This window comes from Hemiscyllium ocellatum, chromosome 5, assembly GCF_020745735.1.
Source record: "Hemiscyllium ocellatum isolate sHemOce1 chromosome 5, sHemOce1.pat.X.cur, whole genome shotgun sequence".
NCBI lineage: Eukaryota > Metazoa > Chordata > Chondrichthyes > Orectolobiformes > Hemiscylliidae > Hemiscyllium > Hemiscyllium ocellatum.
In genome coordinates, this window is record NC_083405.1 from 119,959,476 (window position 1) to 119,983,777 (window position 24,302).

Genomic DNA, 24,302 nt, shown 5'->3' on the forward strand with positions numbered 1-24,302 from the left:
ACCCCTTTGTATTTTCCTCCTTTTTTTGATATTTTTGTTACTGTCGCCCCTGCCCTATGTTTATTAATTGGATGATTTGAGTAGGTTTCTTTATAACAAACAGAAGCTGGGTCCCAGCACTGAAGATGTCACCTAGACAGGGGACGAAACATCTGCAACGCAAATTCCCAGCTCGGCGAACAGAACCACAACAAGAAGCTGGGTCTTTCCCCAGTGCGGGATTGGTTTCTGGATGGGGAAAGACTCCAGAACGGACAGATGGAAACTGGTATTTGCATTAAACCACAGATTTACCATAAATCATATGGAGTCATTAAGTGGCTGCAGAGTTGCTGTCATCTGCAGAGATTTGCTCCCCACTGACATTTTTGGAAAAATCCTATCACATTATTGAGCAGCCAATGTTCTTGCTTCAAACACTAAATGCAAACAAGTCATTGGTTTCTGTATTAGAAAGATTGACACATCTGTGCAGTACCTCTTAGATTACGTTCATCTAAGAATATGGAGCTAGAGTAGGCTATTTGGCCCCTTAATATGGCTTTAAGCTGCTGTTGGAAACTGAGGGCTGGATTCTCACTGCAAATTGCCGCCAGAAAGAGATATTGAGAATGCTGCACTGACCTGATTTCTCACTGGTGCTAACACCTTATTTCCCTTCCTATCACAATGCAAATTCTGACCAACAATCTCAGTTGATCCTGTCAATTTATCTGGACAGGTCAGGGTCAGTAGGGGGAAGGGTTCAGAGTTGCAGAGGGTGAAAAGTAGGGCAAGTGGGAATCTTCTCTCCCACTTATCATCTTTGGTGTGAGTCACAATGCCCATCAGTTAGAAATTTTGTGCACCCAGTCGAAAGATCATTGATTTAATGTCTACTCTGGGGTCTTGGTCACTTAATCCAGCCTGACACCAGGTGGCAATCTTGGGGAGTGCTGAAATGCTGGCATCAATAGTTTGTTGCTAAGACCCAAGATACAGTTGCGTTGTCAATTGGATACAAGAGACCCCTATTTTGAAGAAGAACAGGCACGTTCTTCCCATGCCCTGGCCAAAATGTATCCCTTATTCAAAACAAAACCGGATTGCCTGGTCATTATTACATTGCCCTGCATAGGAACTTGCAGTATGTGTACTGGTTACTATTCCTTACATGACAAAACAGAGTACAAATACACTCTTTCTGTGCATCCCATACAGACACTGCTCTCACACTGTGTACTGAGGAAAGGTCACAGGACCCAAAATGTTAACTCTAATTTCTCTTCACATAGGCTGCCAGACTTGCTGAGGTTTTCCAGCAATTACTATCTTTGTTTTGGACACACTGCACTCCATGTATACGATCTGTACACACAAATCTTGGTTTACGTAATTAGGCCCGTGTACACAGACTGCTCTCCACGTAATTAACCATGTACACATGGACAACTCACAATGTCATTAACCCTGTACACAGGGACTGCGCTCCACGTAATTAACCCTGTACACAGGGACTGCGCTCCACGTAATTAAACCTGTAAACACGGACAGCTCGCCACGTAATTAACCCTGTACACATGGACTGCTCTCCACACGATTAACCCTGTACACATGGACAACTCTCAATGTCATTAACCCTGTACACACGGACTGCACTGCACATAATTAACCCTGTACACATGGACAACTCACAATGTCATTAACCATGTACACACGGACAGCTCTCCACATAATTAACCCTGTACACACGGACTGCATTCCATGTAATTAACCCTGTACACATGGACTGCACTCCACATAAGTAACGCGATACATACAGACGGCACTCCTCATAATTAACCCTGTACACACGGAGTGCTCTCTATGTAATTAACCATGTACACACTGGGAGCACTCCATGTAATTAACCGTATACACACGGAGTGCTCTCCATGTAATTAACCCTGTACACACAGACTGCTGTCCACGTAATTAACCCTGTACACACAAACTGCTCTCCATGTGATTGACCATGTACACACAGACTGCTCTCCATGTGACTAACCATGTACACACAGACTGTATTCCCTGTAATTAACCCTGTACACACAAACTGTATTCCCTGTAATTAACCCTGTACACACAGACTGCTCTGCACGTAATTAACCCTGTACACACAGACTGCCCTCCATGTAATTAACCCTGTACACACAAACTGTATTCCCTGTAATTAACCCTGTACACACAGACTGCTCTCCACGTAATTAACCCTGTACACACAGACTGCCCTCCATGTAATTAACCCTGTACACACAAACTGTATTCCCTGTAATTAACCCTGTACACACAGACTGCTCTCCATGTAATTAACCCTGTACACACAGACTGCTCTCCTTGTAATTAACCCTGTACACACAGACTGCTCTCCTTGTAATTAACGGTGTACACAGACTACTCTGCATTTAATTAACCCTTTACACACAGACTGTATTCCCTGTAATTAACCCTGTACACACAGACTGCTCTCCATGTAATTAACCCTGTACACACAGACTGCATTCCCTGTAATTAACCCTGTACACACAGACTGCTCTCCATGTAATTAACGGTGTACACAGACCGCTCTCCATGTGATTAACTCTGTACACACAGACTGTTCTCCAAGTAATTAACCCTGTACACACAGACTGTATTCCCTGTAATTAACCCTGTACACACAGACTGCATTCCCTGTAATTAACCCTGTACACACAGACTGCTCTCCATGTAATTAACCCTGTAAACACAGTCTGCTCTCCATGTAATTAACCCTGTACACATGGACTGTAATCCCTGTAATTAACCCTGTAAACACAGACTGCTCTCCATGTAATTAACCCTGTACACATGGACTGTATTGCCTGTAATTAACCCTGTACATAAGGACTGCTCTCCTTGTAATTAACCCTGTACACACTGACCGCACTCCATATAATAAACCCTGAGTCTAGATTAGAGTGGTGCTGGAAAAGCACAACAGTCAGGCAGAATTCGAGAAGCAGGAAAAGCGGTGTTTAAGGCAAAAACCCTTCATCAGGAATGAATCATATGTAATGAACCCTGTATACATGGACTGCACTCCATATAATGATCTCTGATGCTAGTAAAGATACAATATTTAAAAGACATTTGGACAGAAATAGGAAATGAATTGGAAAGGTTTCGAGGAATGTGAGCCAAATGCAGACAAGTGGGACTGGTTCAGTTTATGAAACTTGGTCAGCCGAGATGAGTTGGAGCTGAGGGTCTGTTTCTCTGCTGTATGACTCTATGACTGCACTCGATGTAATTAAACCTGTCCACCCACACCACACTCCATATAATTAATCCTGTATACATGGACTGCAATCTTTATAATTAACCCTGTACACATGGACTGCAATATTTATAATTATCCCTTTACAGGACTGCACTCATGTAATTAACCCTGTACAAAGACTGTACTTCTTGTACATAACCCTGTACACTCTGACCTCCATATATGTAACTTCATACATACAACCTGCACTCCATGTGTATAATCCCTGTATACGGCTGCACTTCATGCATTCAAACTGCAATCCAGATATACAAACTTATACGTAGTGCCTGACCTCCATATCTCTATCTCTACTCTGAAAGTAGATGATGATCTCTTTCAATAACGCAGTTTGTGTCTCCTTCACATTGCTGACCACTTGTTCAGTTGTGGAGTTTAAGCAAGTGTTAGCTGGAACGTGTACGCGAGAGTAGTGCCACTGGTGTGATCTCTGCATTGCCGGCTGATTGAGGCCATGATTTGCCCAGGCTGCCTTTGCAGCGTAGCTCCCCTCCGCATATGCTTAACACGCTCAGCAAATGCTCTCCACTGCAGCCTGCAGATCCCATCTCAGAGGCAAAAGAAAAATAAAACTCTGCACAATTTTGTGGCTTCTTTCTGTAACTCCTGTGCATATTGACTGCTTTCTATGTAGATACATGTTTGATTGGTCATCTGCATCCTACTCACTTCCTAATCAACGTAGAAATATTGCTTAGCTCATTGGAGTATTATAATAATAGATACCCTTTTTCTGAGTGTTCCCTTATTTCCTTACTTAGACACTTTTAATTTATTTTTTGCATCTGTTAGGAAGTTGTTTATTGTTCTGTAGATGCTCAGTCAGTTCATTAACGCTGGGATCGAACATATTCTCCACTGCAGCTTTATTGCAGTGTGAAACATGGTTGACTTTACAGCTATTACCAGAACATGGTATTGCTAATTTGCTTGATTACAAATGAAAGGAAATTTATTCCCACTCTGAACATATTGTCACTCCACTTGAGTTACAATTCAGAAAACCCCGCTTGTTTGGTTTAGGTTGATTCCAATTATTTATTGAGAACTTCTGGTTTGTTACTGCCTGCAATGAGCAAAATAAAAGTTCCTTTGTTGCATGCTGGATATCCTGGGGAGATGTAAACCCACCTCAGAGATTTAAAGGAATTATTTGAGCTTCTTACACCATAGTGCATCTCAAGATAAACAGGTTAGACTTAAAATATCATGACCCCATCGTCAGGAGAAATGCTTTCGTATACTGTATATTCTGACTTGCCATAGGTAAGTGACATCTAATGTAGTTTCTTTCAATTTGACTGTAGCCATGAAACGCACCACGTGAACATGGTGTCAAAGTGTGCAGTTGAAATTGTGTGGGCTGTCAAAACTGTAAGAGAGCCAGCTACTGTAAGAAACAGTAAGGAAGAATGATAACTTTCACTGAGGTTCCAGTCAGAGTGGCTGTGAAATTTCAATGGACTGGTGCTGTGGAAGTGAAAGGTGCTATGGACAGACTGCTGGATATGTCATGTTCCACCTGAGTGTGTTTTTGGCTTGGAGTTTGACCTGGTGACAGTGAAAAAAATAGCAGTTTATGTCCAAGTCAGGATGGTGAGCGGCTTGAAGGGGAACTTGCAATTGCTGGTGTTCCCATGAATCTGCTGCTCTTTCCCTTCAAGACAACTGCGATCATGGGTTTGGGAGGTGCTGTCTACGGAGCCTCATCAGTTTTTACAGGGCAGTTTATGAACTGTACAAACTGCTGCCACTTAGTGCTGGAGGAGCAAATGTTTATGGATATAGTGTCAATACTGTTTATTATTGTAAAGCAGCACTCATCCAGGCAATTGTGGAACGTTCTGTCACACGCCTAACAAGTGCATTGACGATGGTGGGCAATCAGGAGATAAGTTACTCACTGCAAGTTTCATAGCCTCTGACCTGCTCTTATAGCTACAGTACTCATATGGTTAGTCGACCTCAGACTCTAGATGAAGGTAACCGTCAGGATATTAATAGTGGGGTGCTCAGTGCCAGCAATGCCACTGAATGTCAAGGGTCAGATTCCCTCTCATTGGAGATGGCCATTGCCTGGTACTTTGTGTAGTGTAAATGTCACTTGCTATTTGTCAGCCCAAACTTGGACATTGTCCATGTTTCGCTGTATTTTTTGCACCGACTGCTTCAGTATCTGAGGAGAGATGAATGGCGTTGAACATTGTGCAATCATCAGCAAACATCCTCACTTCTGACACCATGATAGAGGGAAGGTCATTGATCATGTAGCTGAAACTACCCTTAGGAACTTGTCTGCAATGTTTCCTATATATTGCAAACAGAGAGAAATCTTCAATAAGGACAAAATTCATTGCAAAGTGTTTTGGGATATCCAGAAAGATCCTGTATTTTTTTTTCCTTTGTTCATTCACAGGCATGTAGCATTTATTGTCCATCTAGCAGTTAAGAGTCAACCACCTTGCTGCGGGTCAGGAGTGACATGTAGGCCAGACCAGGTAAGGATGACAAGTTTTTTTCCCTAAAGGACATCAGTGAACCAGATGGGTTTTTTCAACACTCCAATTCATAGACATCATTAAACTCTTAGTTCCAGATTTTTATTGAATTCAAATTCCACCATGACAGGATTCAAACCCAGGTCCCCAGAACATTATCTGAGTCTCTGGATTAACAGTCTAGTGATAATACCGCTAGGCCATTGCTTCATCAATGCAAAACACAAGTTATTTTTGAACATGTGAACTTTTTGTAATTCAAATCCTACTTCATATTTATTTTAACACTTCTGTCTGACTGTCTCTAGGCTGATGACTTACTTCAAACATTTAATCACACTATATAAAGAATTGGGAAAAAACTGCAAACATTTCTGTGAACGGATACATCCAGATCTTCTTAAAATAATTTCTGCTGGTTCTCTAATGATCGCTGCAGCTCAAGATTACAAACATCATAGCAGCTAGTGCGGAATTATTTCTTGCCAATGAGTCAGAAAAGTGCCAAAGATGCCACTAGGTTAGCACAGCTAATCCAGTTCCTTGACAAAACTAATAATCCAGAGTTCAAATCCTATCACACACGTTTTCAATTTGGATTTTTTTTAAGATCGGGAATTGCTAATAGTGATCATGATGCTGTCAAATTATTGCAAAAACCCAACTAAAGCACTTCAGGAAAGAAAGTTTAAAGTTCCTATCCAGATTGCTCATAATTGACTCTGGTGACTGGGAATCTTAGAGGTATGCAAATAATTATATAAGAATAGAAGGAATAGGAGAGGGAGTAGGCCATTCGACCCCACGAGTCTGCCCTGCCATACTATAATATGATGGCTGATCTGCTCCAGGCCTCCACTTCCTATAGCCCTCAATTCCCTGACATTTCAGAAATCTGTCTACCCCCTTTTAAATACATCCAGTGAGCTAGCCTCTCTGGGATAGAACATTCCAGACACTCACTACCCTCTGGGAGAAGAAATTCATTTGCATCTCAATTTTAAATGAGTGTTGCCTTAGTCTGGGTTGAGATTCCCCAACTAGTAGAAACATGTCAATGCATAACCCCCTTAACCCACCACATAATCTTGTATGTTTCAATAAGATCACCCCTCAATCTTTCAGGCTGTGATAAATCAAGGTTGAAACTTGTTTAGCTGTTCTTGATAAGTCAACCCCCTCATTCCAGGATTCAGGCTGATGGATCTCTTTTGAACTGTTCATCCATCTCTTCCTAAATACAGGGATCAAAACTGCACATCATACTCCAGGCAGCAGCTCACTAAAACACAGTACAATTGTAAGAGTAATTTTCAATTTTTAAACTCCAGCACCACTCCCAATCCCCAGCAATAAAGGCCAAAACTCCCTTTTCCTTCTTATTGATGCTACCATTTTAAGCTCAAGAAAAATCCAGATCATTCTACGCTGTACTCTTGTCTGCCTTTTCATTCTTCCTACCAAAGTGAATGACCTCACGTTTTCCAACATTAAGCTGCATCTGCCACGATTTTGCCCACTCACTCAACCTATCTGGAACCTCTTGCAGATTCTGGATGGCCTCCATTTTATATATTTTTGTATCATCTGTAAATTTGAATACTTTATACTCTGTTTCTTTTCCAAGTCATTAATATGGACAGTAATCAAGGGCACAGACTATTCCTTGTGGCACTCCACTAGTTATGCTTCTGCCAACCTTCAGACAAAACAATTATTCCCAACTCTCTGTCTTCTGTGCATTAATCAATCTCCAATCCATGCTTGGACATTACTCCCAGTATCATGAGCTCCTGGCTTGTGCAATAATCATTCATGCGGCCCCTTTTCTAACTGCCTTCTCTGAATCCAAGCACATCAAATTGATCAGTTCTCCTTTAACAACCCTGCTACAAGGATCTCAACGTAGACTTATCAAATATGATTTCTCTTTCACAAAACCATGTTGACTCCGTTTGATTATGTCAAACTTTTCTATTGCTTCCTTAAGAATGTACTTTAATATTTTCTCTACGACAAAATGTTGGTGCACGGAAGGAGGCTACTGACTAGCTGACAGTAGGATAACATGCTGCATCAAGAATTTATCTATTCACACTCCCTGCACATTTCCCTTAGCCCTGCAAACCCTTTATGTCTCTCAGGTATTTATCCAATTCCATTTGAAAGTCACAGTTCAAACTGTCTCCCTCTAACTTCACAGGAAGAAATACTAGTAAAAGCTGTGAATGATACACACTGGTCTGGCTTGTCCAGCTCCAGAACAGCCTGTATGTTCACTTCCAAGTATCACTGTGTTTGCTTGTTTGTTTTCTTCCCTGAGTTTTCAGCAAATGTATTCGAGATTGTAGCCACTCGCTGGTGTGAGGGGTGTTTTTGACAGTCACCATAAATCTGTGCCCTCCATTTCTTGAGATTGGTTGCTATTGATCTCTCTATCTCCCTAAGCCTTTCATGGGGAGGCAATGGTCTAGTGGTATTATTGTTGTTAATCCAGAGTTGCAGACAATATTCTGGGGGCCCGGGTCAAATCTCATCACAGCATATGCTGGAATTTGAATTAAATTTTTAAACAAATCTGAAATTCAATGGTGACCAGGAGTCCATTGTCGAGTGTTGGGAAAAATTAATCTGGGTCACTACTGTCATTTAGGGAAGGAAACTGCTAACTTTACCTGGTCTGGCCTACATGTGACTCCAGACCCACAGCAATGTGGTTGACGCTTAACTGCCCTCTGGGTAATTAGGGATGGGCAATAAATGCTGCCTAGCCAGCAACGTCCTCATCCCGTGAACGAATAAAGAAAAAAAATTCAGAATGCTTCGGGTAAACCTCCTTTACACCTCTTCTGATCTAAACTAAAATTATTTGAATGTGAACAGAGGGGATTTAGTTAGTAATTTTGCAGATGACACCAAAATTGGAGATTTAGTGGACAGCAAAGAAGGTTAACTCAGATTACAATGGGATCTTGATCAAATGGGCTGATGGGCTGAGAAGTGGCAAATGGAGTTTAATTTAGATAAATGCGAGGTGATGTACTTTGGACTTATACATTTCTTAACGTGTTGTTGAACAAAGAGACCTTGGAGTGCAGGTTCACAGCTCCTTGAAAGTAGAGTCGCAAGTAAATAGGATAGTGAAGAAGGCGTTTGGTATTCTTTCACTTATTGGTCAGAGTGTTGAGTATTAGACTTGGAATGTTATGTTGGAGCTGTACAGGACATTGGATAGGCTGCTTTTGGAAGGCTGTGTGCAATTCTGGGTCTCCATCGGAAGGATGTTGTGAAACTTGAAAGGGTTCAGAAAAGATTGTCAAGGATGTTACCAGATTTGGAGAATTTGAGCTATAGGGAGAGGCTGAATAGGCTGGGGCTGTTTTCCCTGGAGCCTCGGAGTCTGAGAGTTGACCTTGTAGAAGTTTATAAAATCATGAGGGGCATGGGTAGGGTAAAGAGGCAAGGTCTTTTCCCTGGGGTGGGGGAGTCCAGAACTAGAGGGCACAGGTTCAGGTTGAGAGGGGAAAGATATAAAAGGGACCTAAGGGCAACGTTTTCACGCAGACGGTGGTACATGTATGGAATGAGCTGCCTGAGAAGTGATGAAGGCTGGTACAATTACAACATTTAAAAGGCATATGGATGGGTACATGAATAGGAAGGACTTAGATTTATGGGCCAAGTGCTGGCACTAGATTAGGTCAGGATATCTGGTCGGCATGGACGAGTTGGACCGAAGGGTCTCTTTCTGTGCTATATATCTCTATGACTCTATAACCCCCTTCAAAGCATGAGCTGTCAGTGATTCAAAGGGAAGGCATCCCATCTGTTCAGGACAATAAATGTCAAACTTACCCACATGTGGAGACGTAGTTTTTTAAAACTAGGCAATTTTGAAATTGTCCAGGGCTTTATGAGCCTGCTCACTATGAAAAATGGAATAAAATGCTAAATGACACTTGGGATCCAAAGGGCTTCACTCACCCCTTAGGTTGAAATCAGACAGTGCAAGATCAGTACTTGATACCTTTGCATAAAATTCACTCTGCTGCATTAACTTCAGTCACAGTGCAAGAGTTTCATAGGACTGTCTGATAATATTCATTGTTATGACAGCATTAATATTGCATGCATAATTTCATCCATTTTCCGTGGAAGCTGAATGATTTATTCATGGTAACATCTAAGCAAAATAGCAAAAACAGCTTCTTTGTATTAGCTCTCCAGATTTGAGAGTGGAGGCTACATTAAATATCCATCTGAGTTGCCCCCAGGATAAGATGGACCTTTTCCTAAGTTGTACTTAGGATGGAATGTCTTTGCAATTTAAAAGAAAAATCACATGATGTAGATTACTGACCAGGCCAGCATTTATCTCCCATCCCTAACCAACCCCTTTGTAATGGATCTGGAGTCACGTGTGGGCCAGACCAGGATAAGCACATTAATGTCTGAAAGGACTTGAGTGAACCAGATGAGTTTTTACAAAAATCCACAGTGGTTACATGGTCAGCCAGCTTTCTATTCCACACATCAACTGGATTCAAATTTCTAATCTGCCGTGGCAGGATACAACTCATGTTCGCAGAAAATTATGAACCGATCTTGTGGATTATCAGACGAGAATGTGGTGCTGGAAAAACACAGCAGGTCAGGCAGCATCCAAGTAGCAGGAGAATCAACATTTCCTGATGAAGGGCTTATGCCCAAACTGTTGATTAGCCTGTTCCTAGGATGCTGCCTGACCTGCTGTGCTTTTCCAACACCACACTCGACTCTGATCTCCCACATCTGCAGTCCTCACTTTCTACTTGTGGATTACTAGTTCAGTAACATCAACACTACGCCAGCATTTCCCAGTAGGTGCATGTCAAATTAAATCAGGATAAAACTAGAGGAACATAAGATATAGGTGAAGAATTAGGCCATTCGGTCCATCAAGTCTGCTTCGCTATTCAATCATGGCTGGCATATTTCTAATCCTATTCTCCTCCCTTTTCCCCATAACTTTTGATAGCCTTACAAATCAAGAACCTACCTAGCTCTGTTTTAAATACACATCAATGACTTGGCCTCCACAGCCCTCTGTGGCAATGAATTCCACAGAGTCACTACCCTCTGGCTGAAGAAATGCTTCCTCATTTCAGTTCTAAAGGGTCGGCCCTTTACTTTGAGGCTGTGCCCTCAGATCCGAGTCTCTCCTACTAATGGAAACATGTCCTCCGCACCCACACCATCCGGCCTCTCAGTATTCTATATGCTTCAATCAGATCCCCCTCTCATCTTTCAAAACTCCATGAAGAACAGGCCCACAGTCTCATATGACAAACCCTTTATCCCTAGGATCATTCTCGTTAACCTCCTCTAGACCCCCCCCCCCCCCCCCATCCAATGCCAGCACATCCTTCATTAACTGTGGGGCCAGTTAACATTTCAGATGGGCTTTAAGGCAGAGCGACAGCTTTTATATTCTTTTTTGTTTTCTGTTTCTCCACCCTCAATTCCGCAAATTAGAGATTTATTGAATCATAGAGTCAGACAGCATAGAAACAGACCCTTCAGTCCGTGCTGACCATGTTCCCAAACTAAGCTAGTCCCACCTGCCTGCACTTGGCCCATATCTCTCCAAACCTTAACTATTCATAAATGTATCCAAATGTCTTTTGCAACCGTATCTGCACCCACCATTTCCTTTGGTAGTTCATTCCACACACAAAGAACTCTCTGTGTGAAAAAGTTGCCTTTCACAACCTTTTCAAGTATTTCTTCTTTCCCCTTCAAAATATGCCCTCTAGTTTTGAACTCCCCCACCCCCTAGGGAAAAGACCCTTGTCATTCACCTTAACTGTGCCTCTCATGATTTTGTAAACCTCAACGCTCCAGTGAATAAAGTTCTAGCCTTTCCAGTCTGTTTTTATGTCTCAAAACCTTCATTCCAAGCACCATCCTGGTCAATCTTTTCTGAACCCTCTTGACCAGAGCTGCACACAGTACTCCAGTAGAGGCCTCACCAATGTCCTGTATAATTTCAATATAATGTCTCAACTCCTGTACTCAAAGGACTGAGAAGCTGGAGTTTGAACGCATGCTCATTAGGTTGCATGGATCATTTATGACACCTGCTAGTTACCCTGATTTGCAAAGACTTCAATTGTTCAAGTACTCCTTGATGCCACACTTGGTCATGGCTGCCTTGGTGGCAAGGACAAGGTAAAAACAATGACTGCAGATGCTGGAAACCAGATTCTGGATTAGTAGTGCTGGAAGAGCACAGCAGTTCAGGCAGCATCCAAGGAGCAGCAAAATCGACGTTTCGGGCAAAAGCCCTTCATCAGGAACTTTCACTCTCATTTCAGCTCCAAATTTCAGCTCCAGATCTCCTGATCCACAGCATTATGATTGACATTTGACTGTTGTCTGATAAACGTGCAGCCCACATCTCCAACCCTGCTTTAAAACAAGAACAAATCTCACAGCTAAAATTGTGGAATCTGTTAAAATAGCACCTTGTATAGTGCAGCATTCCCTGAGGACAGCACTTGGGTGTCAGCCTAGATCTTGTGCTCGAGTCATTGAATTGTATGTAACCACCTGAACCAAAGCTGACATCAACAATATCAGAAATGGTTGGCACAGTGGCTCAGTGGTCAGCACTGCTGCCTCACAGCACCAGAGACCAGGGTTCGATTCCAGCCTCAGGCGACTGTCTGTGTGGAGTTTGCACATTCTCCCTGTATCAGTGTGGGTTTCCTCCGGGTGCTCCGGTTTCCTCCCACAGTCTAAAGATGTGCAGGTTAGGCGGATTAGCCAGGCTTAATCACTCTGTGGTGTCCAGGCCCATGCAGACTAGGTAGTCTAGCCATTGGAAATGTGGGGTTATTTCCATTCTAATAGGGTGGGGTTCTGGGTGGGATGCTCTTTGGAGGGTTGGTGTGGACTTGCTGGGTCCAATGGCCTGCTTTCACACTCTTGGGATTCTATGAAATGCAGAAAAGTCTAGCTTCTTGGATGAATATGTGCTTGGTGTGATATCAATCAGAGATGGTATGCTTGGTCTGGGTCAAATTAGTCACAGAAGGAGTTGAGTCAGCACTACTGTCCACAATATCTTCGATGGACAGAATCTGGCAGGGAACTCAATTCTGATTGCTAGCCAGTGATAGTGCAAGGAGGTTTCTCTGGTTGAGAGGGAGAATTGCCTTTATATTCCATTCTGTCGCATGCACAGCATTTTCTTCTACTGCTCTCAGGATGGTCACCCACACCAGGTCTCTGGCAAGGCATGTACTAAACCACAACCCACCAGATTCAGCAGCTTCTGGGGGGTGAGCCGTCAGAAGAAACTCAAAAACTGTTACAGTTAGAGAGGAAACAATTGTTGCAAATCAATGTCACATCAAACGAGCCCAGCCTTGGCATGACTGTAGTGCTGCCTGAACTGCTGTGCTCTTCCAGCACCACTAATCCAGAGATGACTGTAGTGCTGTTGCATCTCTCGCTTAGGTTAAAACTTGTTTGAATTTGGCAAGTTAAATTCACTGCCACAGTTTGATGAACCACAGATCTGCATTTCACACCATTCTTGGGACTGCAATGACAGTGAGCTGCGAATGGTGGTATCAGCCTCAATAGTACAGCTGAAGAAAGATAGAAGTAGGAGTCTGACCCTGTTATTGCAGAATTTCCATCAGTTCATGCTGATTTCTTTTGTTTTTCTCATCCCTGTCATACAAAGATCTTTTGTTGAATGCTGTGTCAGTACCACTCCTTTGAATAATAGCTTCCTGTCCATTTCCAAAGAGAAACTTAGAAAGAGTAGGCCATTCAGCCCTTCAAGCTTGCACCATCATTGAATATGATGATGGCAGATCCTCTAACTCAACATCATATTCCCATTTTCTCCCCATTCCCCTTGATGCATTTAGTATTGAGAATCCATCTTTTTCTTTCTTAAACATATCCAGTGATTCTCAGCCTTCTGTGGTGAAGAATTTCACAGGTTGACCACAATCTGAGTGGAGATAGTTCTCTTTCGCCTGCCTTGGAACCTGGGACCATGACCCCTTCCTCCGGTTCCCCAGCTAAAGGAAACATTATCTCTGCATTCAGACTGTCCAGCTCCTTCAGGATTTAAATGTTTCAGTGAGGTCCTCTCTCCTTCTTCTAAACTCCAGTGATACAACCCAGTTGCCCCAGTCTCTCCTCAGATGACAAACTTTCCAACTCAGGTCTCAGTCATAGGAACATAGGAATGAGGAGCGGGAGTAGGCAGGTCAGCCTTTCGAGCCCCCTCAACTATCTAACGTGATCATGGCCGTTCCTATACTGGTCTCAACTCCACCGTCCTGCCTGCTCGCCATCGCTTTTTATCCCATTTTTCAACAGAGATATATCTATTTCATTCTTGGTTCTGCCTCCACTGCACACTAGGGCAGTGAGTTCTGTACTCACTCGTTAGAAAGTATATGCGTATACTTTCTATGAAGGTATAACACGCTGCAGCTGGCTGACAATATTGAGTGCCTTGAAAGGAAAAATCCTCAGATTCAATTGAGCTGTTATATACTTCGTGAGCAAGTGTTCACCATGGAAACCAAGCATTTGCAACCCGAGAGAAAGTAAGGGAGTGACTGATTGGCGGCTCAATTTACAAGTTGGCAGCTTGCCTGGCAGGGACAGAGAGCTGAGGAGACAAGCAGTCTGTCAAGTCAAGGGTCAAGGTAAAAGGTGACTACTTACTGTGACGATCACTGGTACTGTGAACTGTGACCCTTGGGACTCTTGGACCTGCGAAAATAAAGAAGATGGTTAATTGGTGAGATATGTGGAAGATGGTAAGAAAACATGGAGCTAAATAGGGCTTGCTCAGAACAGCTCATTTCAGTGTCTTGTGCACACAGAAGATGGGGCAAATGTTCTCTCTGGCGTATTTTAATGATAATTACAAACACACAAGTAAAATTAGAGTTTGAATTTTTAAAAATTATTTATTTGTGGGATGTGGGTGTGGTTGGCTGGGCCAGCATTCATTGCTTGTCCCTAGTTGCCCTTGAGCTGCCTTTTTGAACCGCTGCAGTCCACCTGCCCTGGGTTGACCCACAAGGCCACTGGGCAATTAAAAGGTAAAAAAACTGTTTCAATGAATTTAAATAACTGTGGCATAAGTTGCTGATTGCACTTTCCAAGCCTGATGATTAATGAACAGTAATGGTTCACACCTATGATTTCTTCAGACATGTTATTTTCCAAGATTTTGTAAAACCTACCTCTGTTCATCATATTAACAATTGAAGACTTACTTGGCCTCACTGGCACAGGCAATGATGGGTCAAATGGCTTGTATAAGATACCATCTAAACTCCATACAAGCCCTAACATATCAGGATTTGGAGGTGCTGGTGTTGGACCAGGGTGGACAAAGTTAAAAATCACACCACACCAGGTTAATTGGAAGCACTAGCTTTCGAAGTACTGTCTCTTCATCACCTGATGAAGGAGCAGCACCTCAAAAGGTAGTGCTTCCAAATAAAGCTGTTGGACTATAACCTGGTGTTGTGTGATTTTTAGCTAACATATCAGGGAATGCTACATTGCAGAATTCATACAATTCTTTATATTTTGGTAAAGTTGCATGTGAACAGTGTCTCGAGGCAGTGTGATCCCTGGTAAAAGAGGACTTGAGAATACTGGAGGGACTTGTGACTCCTATCGAACACTGAATGTGGATGGACTTTGGACAGAGTATAGCCTCTTGACCTTGAAATGATGCCACAGGAGTGTTATCACATTGGCAATTGATGCTTAATATAGAATGCTTCCCCTGCTGTTTTGACAGAGGCAATCACTTCATTATTTTAAATTGGCTGAGCTCTGTCAAAAATGTAGGCAAAGGAAAATCTTACAAACGGCCTACACTTTTAAATGCCAAAGCTGAATTTATGTGCTTTAGTTATCCCTGCAGATGGAATAAGCTTTTGGGCAGCATGTACTTTACAACCAAGTCATTGTGGGCAAATGGGAGGATCAGTTCTCCCAATTATCTGAAAATCCTCCAGTTCTTCCACAGAGGTGATGCTGCCATTGAACAGGGTTGTGGCCCATAAGGAATAATGTGAGTAACTGTGAGATGGCCCACACCTCAGAGTGCACCACCAACACTGACTAGAAAACATCATTTTGGTGTTTGGTTTTAATTGACTCGTGGGACATGGCTGACTGGACCAGCATTTATTGCCCGTCCCTAGTTGCCCTTGAGAAGGTGATGGTGAGGTGTCTTCTTGAACTGCTGCAGTCCATATGCTGTAGGTTGATCCATAAAGCTATTAGGGAGGGAATTCTAGGATGTTGACACAACGACAATGAAGGAATGGCAATGCATTTCCAACTCACAATGTTGAGTGGCTTGGAGGGGAACTTGAAGATGATGGTATTCCCATGTACCTGCTGTCTTTGTCCTTCTAGGTGGAAGTACTCATGGGTTTGGAAGGGGCTGTCTTTGATGCATTTCTGCAGTGCACCTTGCAGATAGTACGCACTGCTGCCACTAAGCGTCAGTGGTGGAGGGTTTAGATGTTTGTGGATGTTGTGCCAATCAAGTGGGCTTTTTTGTTCACGATGGTGTCAAGCATCTTGAGTGTTGTTAGAGCTACACCCATTGCGGCAACTTGGGAATATCACATCACAAACAAAATCAGAAATTACTGGAAAATGTCAACAGGTCTGGCAATATCTGTGGAGAGCAAACAAAGTTAACATTTTGGGTCCAGTGACCCTTCTTCAGAACAGCCACAGTTCTTTAGTTTTTTATTTAATATTCCATCACACTCCTGACTCACGCCTTGTAGATATTGGACAGGTTTTAGGGAGTCAGGAGGTAAGCTAATTGCCGTAGTATTCCTAGCCTCCAACATGCGCCTGTGTTTACGTGGTAAATCCAGTTGAGTTTCTGGTCAATAGTAACCCCAGGATGTTGATAGTGGGGGTTCAGTGATGGTAACACCATTTAATGTTAAAGGGTGGTGGTTCGATTGTTTCATATGGGAGATGGCCTTTGCCTGGCATTTGTATGGTTTGAATGTTACTTGCCATTTAGCAGCCCAACTGCAGATATTGTCCAGATCTTATTTCATGCAATTAAAGAGAAACATTTTGGAAATGAGCATTTCACAGAGCCCATTTCCATTTCTTTACAATGATGGCAACAGCGTGGACGCACATGAATATAGTAATGTCAATGCAGAGTCCTCCTGCAGAAAGCATTCCTTTTGATTAGGAAGCTAATTTTCCTTTAAGGAGAGTAAGCTTTCACAATGAAAATATGAAAGATAGAGGCAGAATTTCACAGTAGGGAGAAATCAACATGAAGAATCTTGGTTTCGAACCCCATTCAAAATTAAACCAACTGTTCCTTAAGCAATTAAGGTAATAAAATGAGGTATATGACCCATCCATGTTAGGCAAGATCAATGTTCATCGATATAAAGCAAGTGTGTTTATTCTGGCATTCACCCAAGGTCAGCTGTACAATGCAGGTAAAGAAAATCACACTGCAGTCCAGCAAAGATTCAGATCATATTCCTGGTCATTATTCTGGGATGGTGCATCATTGGTGACCTCAAGCATTGACGTGAAACTTGAAAGGGTTCAGAAACGATTTACAAGGATGTTGCCAGGGTTGGAGGGTTTGAGCTACAGGGAGAGGCTGAATAGGCTAGGGCTACTTTCCCTGGAGCATCGGAGGTTGAGGGGTGATCTTATACAAGTTTATAAAATCATAAGGGACATAAGCCAAGGTCTTTATCCTGGGGTGGGGGAGTCCAAAACTAGAGGGCATAGGTTTTGGTCGAGAGGGGAAAGATTTAAAAGGGATCAAAATGGCAACCTATTCATGCAGAGGGTGGTACTTGTATGGAATGAGCTGCCAGAGGAAATAGTGGAGGCTGGTACAATTACAACATTTAAAAGGCATCTGGATAGGATATGTATAGGAAGGGTTCAGAGGGATATGGGCCAAATGCTGGAAAATGGGACTAGATTAATTTGGAATATCTGGTCAGCATGGACGGATTGGACCAAAGGATCTGTCTCGGTGCTGTACATCTCTATGACTCTATGACTGCACAGAGTGTTCAGAGTGGGAAGTACTGCTATGCACAGACCTCGATGAACTGCACAGCAGTAATGAAAGTAAAGGGGACTCCTGGCTCCACAAGGTCTGTCTGAGGCAGAAGTGAAGAGTGTGATGGAAAACCCTGCACATGACTGGATGACTGCAGCTGTAGCAACACTCAAGAAACTTGACACCATCCAGGACAAAGCAGCCTGCTTGACTGGGATCATATTCATGATATTAAACCCTCACTCTCTCCACCATTGATGCACAGTGGTCAGCGGTGTGTACCATCTACAAGATGGACTGCAGCAATTCACCAAGCCTCACTCAGCAGCACCTTGCAAACCCTTGACCTCAAATGCCTAGATGGATGGAGTTGCCAAGGACAGCATTGACACATTGGAAGTCCAATACCCGGAAGGTCTTCTGCAAACCACACACTGTCCTGACTCAGAACTAGTTGGCTGCTCTTTCTCTATTACGGAGTCAAATTCCTGGGCTCCGCACTTTAAGAATGTGGTTCATAGAAGCACAGAGATGTACAGCATGGAAACAGATCCTTCGGTCCAACTCATCCATGGCAACCGAATATCCTAAATAAATCTAGTTCCATTTGCCCACATTTAAGACCACAAAACCATAAGACATAGAAGCAGAAATTAGGCCATTCAGCCCATTGAGTCTGCTCCTCCATTCAATCATGGCTAATAGGTTCTTCAACCCCATTCTCCCAATTTTTCTCCGTAACCCTTGACCCCCTTGATACTTAAGAACCTACCTAGCTCAGAATAAAATATACTCAGTGACCTGGCCTCCACAGCCTTCTGTGGCAATGAATTCCATAGAATCACCACACTTTGGCTGAAGAAATTTCTCCTTCTCTCCATTTTAAAAGGTCTTTCCTTTACTCGAAGGCTGTGCTGTGCTCTCAGGTCCTAGTCTCTTCTACCAATGGAAACATCTTCCCTACATCCACCCTGTCCAGGCAATTAACTTACTCTGTAAGTTTCAAGTAGATCCCCCCTCATCCTTCTGAACTCCATCGAGTACAGACCCAGAGTCCTCAAACATTCCTTATATGCAAAGTTTTTCCTGGGACCATTCTCATGAACCTCCTCTGAACATGGTCCAGGGCCGGTACATCCTTCCTGAGTTCCGGGGCCCAAAACTGCATACAATACTCCAAATGTTGACCTTATCCCTCTAAATCCTTCCTATTTATATACTCATCCAGATGCCTTTTAAATGTTGCAATTGTACCAGCCTCCACCACTTCCTATGGCAGCTCATTCCATACACGCACCACCCTCTGTGTAAATAAGTTGCCCTTTAGGTACCTTTTAAATCTGTCTCCTCTCACTGTAAACCTATGCCCTCTGGACTCCCCCAACCCAGGGAAAAGACCTTGTCTGTTTACACTATCCATGCCCCTCATGATTTTACAAACATCTCTCAGGTCACCCATCAGCCTCCGACACTCTAGGGAAAACATCTTCCCCTTCCCAAGGGAAATCAGGGATGGGAACAACCCACCAACAAATGTAAAAAAAATTGGATTTGGCTTAATTAATTTTTATCCCCCACACTTCCCAGTCATGATTAGCTTCATATGCAGTCTAAGAGAATTGCAAGTCGGAGGGCAATTATTATTTTTCTCATGCCTCATTGAGGTAGATTGATGGTTCAAACGAGACGTAATGTTTGGTAAACTGGGTGGTCCTATTTAAAGAGGAACCTTTCTTGCTCATTTTCACCTTTTAACACATTGGGGTCAAATTCAATGCTGGTTCCTGCCTGAAAATCTAAATTTACAAAATAAAGAGGGGCATAAATCGGGTGCAAAGGCACAGGATGGAGAGCTCATGATTTTCCCATCTGGTCCCCAATTAAGTTTCAAGCAGGCAGAATCAAGAACAGCCTTCCTGCTCAGAGGCCAGTTGGGTTTTCTAAGTGCCAAATAATGGCATTGCCTCTGACTTGGGGTGGGGTGTGTGTGGGGGAAGGTTCGCGCTATGTGGTGAGCCACTGGGTACACCTTAAAGGAACTAAGCGGAGTGATGTGTTTCTTTCGAGTGGTACCTGATAGGGGGAGGGGAGGCGGACTTGTCAGCAACAAGGCCTTAAGACTGATGCTACATCCATCCACCAACCATCAGAAGCGGGGCCTGCCTGTCTGACCCTGGTGAACCTGCCCCACTAGAGAGGCCCTCTGGTGGTGCTGTCAGGACAGGAGAGATCCTCCAGCCTTTGCCCCCTCTCACCCTATAAGATCCAGGTTCCCCAAGACTGACCACTTAAGACTGGGTTTTAGTTGTGCCGAGGCTCCCATGAATGATTCCAGTGGGCCTGGCACTGGCTCTTCAGCTGGGGGAAGGGCACTCTGGTGTGACCATTAAGCCCAGCCGAGAGTTTCAAATTTCCATTTTCCCGTATGTGCATAAAGCTACTTCCTAATTTCATTCCTGAATGGCGTTACTCGAATTTCAATTAATTTACTTCAACCAGCAAGTATATTTTTCTCTATATCATTTGGTTCAAAACCTTTTATCATTACAAACCCATCAATCAAAAGAGCGCGAGAAGGCCATTCGGACTTTCAAATCAGTTGATAGAATCTCTACAGTGTGGAAGCAGGCCATTTGGCCCATCGAGTCCACACCGACTCTCCAAAAAACAAAAATCTTACCCAGACTGACCCTCTTACACTCCCCCTGCACTTCCCATGGCCAACCCACCTAACCTAGACATCCTTGGACCTTGAGAGTAAGTCCTCATAGACATAGGGAGAACATATAAACTACACTCAGTCAATGTTGTGGTTCTGTTCGCCGAGCTGGAAGTTTTTGTTGCAAACGTTTCGTCCCCTGGCTAGGCGACATCATCAGTGCTTTGGAGCCTCCTGCGAAGCGCTTCTTTGATGTTTCTTCTGGTATTTATAGTGGTCTGTCCTTGCCGCTTCCGGTTGTCAGTTTCAGCTGTCCGCTGTAGTGGTTGGTATATTGGGTCCAGGTCGATGTGTTTGTTGATGGAGTTTGTGGACGAATGCCAAGGTCAATTGTCCAAGGTTGGAACCAAACACAGGTCCCTGGCGCTGTGAGGCAGCAGAGCTAACCACTGAGCCACAATACAATATGGTCATGGCTGATCCTCTATCTCAATGCCATCTTCCCACTTTCTCTCCAGACCCCATGTAATGTATTCAATACCCAGAAGTCAGTCTAATGTGTTACACAACCTTGTTACTCAACAGAATATATGCTGAGTTTCTACTTTTGCTTTTCTGACTTGGTGAAGTATCACTGCTTAATAAGTATATGTTCAATTTCAAAATGCGTGGATAGCAAACACTGATTTGTCTAGTCTCCTGCTTTTGATTACTGATTTTCTAATGCTTACATCTTGTTTTACCTAATGTACAAATTGAATCTTATTCACTGAACTTGTCAACTACAGTACTTCATCTGCTGACTAACGAATCATTTTGGAATATATCAGCATCCCATTAAAGAATCTCACGGTCTTCTCCAGGGTAAAAGTAATCAATAACAAGATCGCTGCACCTCTGTTAGAAAACCGACATTGCTATCTCCGAGTACCAGACATTCAAATAAATTACAAAATGCCACCGACAGTTTTGGCTCAGTCTATATCCGCAGGACCTGGAGGATGTATGTCATTTATGTCCGCTTGTAGCTGAGGGAGATAGGGAAGGAAGATGTTGTCATGTCACTTGAAATGCAAGCTGGAGATCACACTGAAACCCGCCCGCCCAGAGCTTTCTAGTGTTGTACTCCTCTAATTGAGCAGTGGGAGGCAGTCTTCCAAAGCGAACATTTGTGAACTCATTGTGATCGCATTTGGCAGCGCTGCCACAGTCATAATTAACCGCACAGAATCATTTACAGGTTAGCCAGCTTCAGGACGCTATTAGATTACTGACGTGGGATTTGTAATCAGGAGGAGTGGGCAGGGTGAAACAGGACGTGGCTTAGTGGGACAACACAGGTTTCTAATGACCGGAGAACAGTTTGCCATAGGTCAGATGGACAATTGGGTAGGGTTGGTGGTGATGTGATGGGGTGGGGGTGTCAGGCAAGGCTATCATTGCACAGGCATTGAGAAGCCACTTGGACTATTGACGACTTATCAACAAAAAGTTATAAGCAGTGGGCTATGGCACTGATGAGATCCCTGGGATGAGATTTTTGGGGTCACAGAGTCCACGGTTATAATGGTGGCCACAGAGTGAAGACTTTGTCGGGTGTTTCTTAGGACAGGCTCTCTCATGGCTGTGGAAGTGCTGTCTTGTGCCAAATAATTGCAGGATAGCCTTCCTCTAGTCTAGGAGAAAGTGAGGTCTGCAGATGCTGGAGATCAGAGTCGGAAAGTGTGGTGCTGGTAAAGCACAGCCAGTCAGGCAGCATCCCAGGAGCAGGACAGTCGACATTTTGGGCATAAGCCTTTCATCAGGAATGTGGGGGAGGGGAAGGGGGCTAAGAGATGGATAGGAGGGTGTGGGTGGGGCTGAGGGGGAGGTAGCTGGGAAGGCAAAGGTAGGTGGAGGTGGGGGGGGCGATTGTGATAGATCGGGGGGGGAGGGTGGAGCAGATAGGTGGGAGAGAAGACGGACAGGTAGGACTGTTCAAGAGGGTGGTACTGAGGTTAAGTTATTTTGATGCTCTGATTCTGCCTGGTCATGGCTCAGTATCACCCTTATAAGAAAAACACTTCTCAAACTAAGGTCCAAGATTCTATTAGCCTTCATGTGTTCACTTTTAGCAATCTGTGGACGGTCCACTCCACCACATTCTGTTCCTCCAAAATCCCTTCCCCTCTTCCATACCAATGTCTTTTCAGGAAGGAAACTGCCAACCTTACCTGGTCTGGCCTCCATATGACCCCAGACCCACAGCAATGTTGTTGACTCTCAGCTGACCTCCAGGCAAATTAGGGATGGACAATCATATTTTAGGGTACAACAGGACCTTGATCAGATGGGGCGCGGGTCAAGAAATAGCAGCTGGGGTTTAATTGAAAGAAATGTGAGCTGTTGTATTTTGGTAAGACAAGCCATGGCAGGAATAATGCCAGAAGACTGGAGGATAGCAAATGTCCCCTTGTTCAAGAAGGGGAGTAGAGGCAACCCTGGTAATTATAGACCAGTGAGCCTTACTTTGGTTGTGGGTAAAGTGTAGGAAAGGGTTATAAGAGATAGGATTTATAATCATCTAGAGAGGAATAAGTTGATTTGGGATAGTCAATATGGTTTTGTGAAGGGTAGGTCGTGCTTCACAAACCTTACTGAGCTCTTTGAGAATGTGACCAAACAGGTGGATGAGGGTAAAGCCGTTGATGTGGGTGCTTTGATGCACCTATAATGCTGTGACCAGAACTGTACCCAATATTCCAAATGTGGCTGCACCAAAGTAAGGTTTTGATAAGGTTCCTCACCATAGGCTATTGCACAAAATACGAAGGCATGGGATTGAGGGTGATTTAGTGGTCTGGATCAGAAATTGGCTAACTGAAAGAAGACAGAGGGTGGTGGCTGATGGAAAATGTTCATCCTGGAGTTCAGTTACTGGTGGTGTACTGTAAGGATCTGTTTTCAGTCCACTGCTGTTTGTCATTTTTATAAATGACCTGGATGAGGGTGTAGAAGGATGAGTTAGTCAATGCTTGGATGACAGTAAGGTCGATGGAGTTGTGGACAGTGCTAAAGGATGTTGTAGGTTACAGAGGGACATAGATGAGCTGCAGAGCTTGGCTGAGAAGTGGCAAATGGAAAAGTGTGAAGTGATTCACTTCACCGCGTTATAGGAAGGATGAGGAAGCTTTGGAAAGGGTTCAGAAGAAATTTACTAGGATGTTGCCTGGTATGGAGGGAAGGTCTTATGAGGAAAGGCTGAAGGACTTGATGCTGTTTTCATTAGAGAGAAGAAGGTTGAGAGGTAACTTAATTGAGACATATAAGATAATCAGAGAGTTAGATAGGGTGGCCAGTGAGAGCCATTTTCCTCGGATGGTGATGGCTAGCATGAGGGGACATAGCTTTAAATTGAGAGGTAATAGATTTCGGACAGATATCAGAGGTAGCTTCTTTACTCAGAGTGTAGTAGGGGCATTGGATGCCCTGCCTGCAACAGTAGTAGACTCGCCAACCTAATGGGCATTTAAATGGTCATTGGATAAACATATGGATGAAAATGGAATAGTGTAGGTTAGATGGGCTTCAGATTGGTTTCACAGGTCGGCGCAACATCAAGGGCCGAAGGGCCTGTACTGCGCTGTAAAGTTCTATGTTCTTGGATTACACACTGAATGATCAGGGTTTGGGGGTGACCTATGGATGTAGGTGCATAGTTTCTTGAAA

At 43.5% G+C, this 24,302-nt stretch overlaps 1 protein-coding gene across 1 annotated transcript in view; it reads right to left on the bottom strand.

Annotated features, from left to right (window-relative positions):
- The window catches only part of dpp6a (dipeptidyl-peptidase 6a), a 1,150,594-nt gene that overhangs the window by 55,667 nt on the left and 1,070,625 nt on the right, over positions 1-24,302 (bottom strand). Inside the window, exon 17 of the mRNA XM_060825137.1 lies at positions 14,557-14,604. Within this exon, the coding sequence (XP_060681120.1) occupies positions 14,557-14,604 (48 nt within the window). The remainder of the gene's footprint in view (positions 1-14,556; positions 14,605-24,302) is intronic.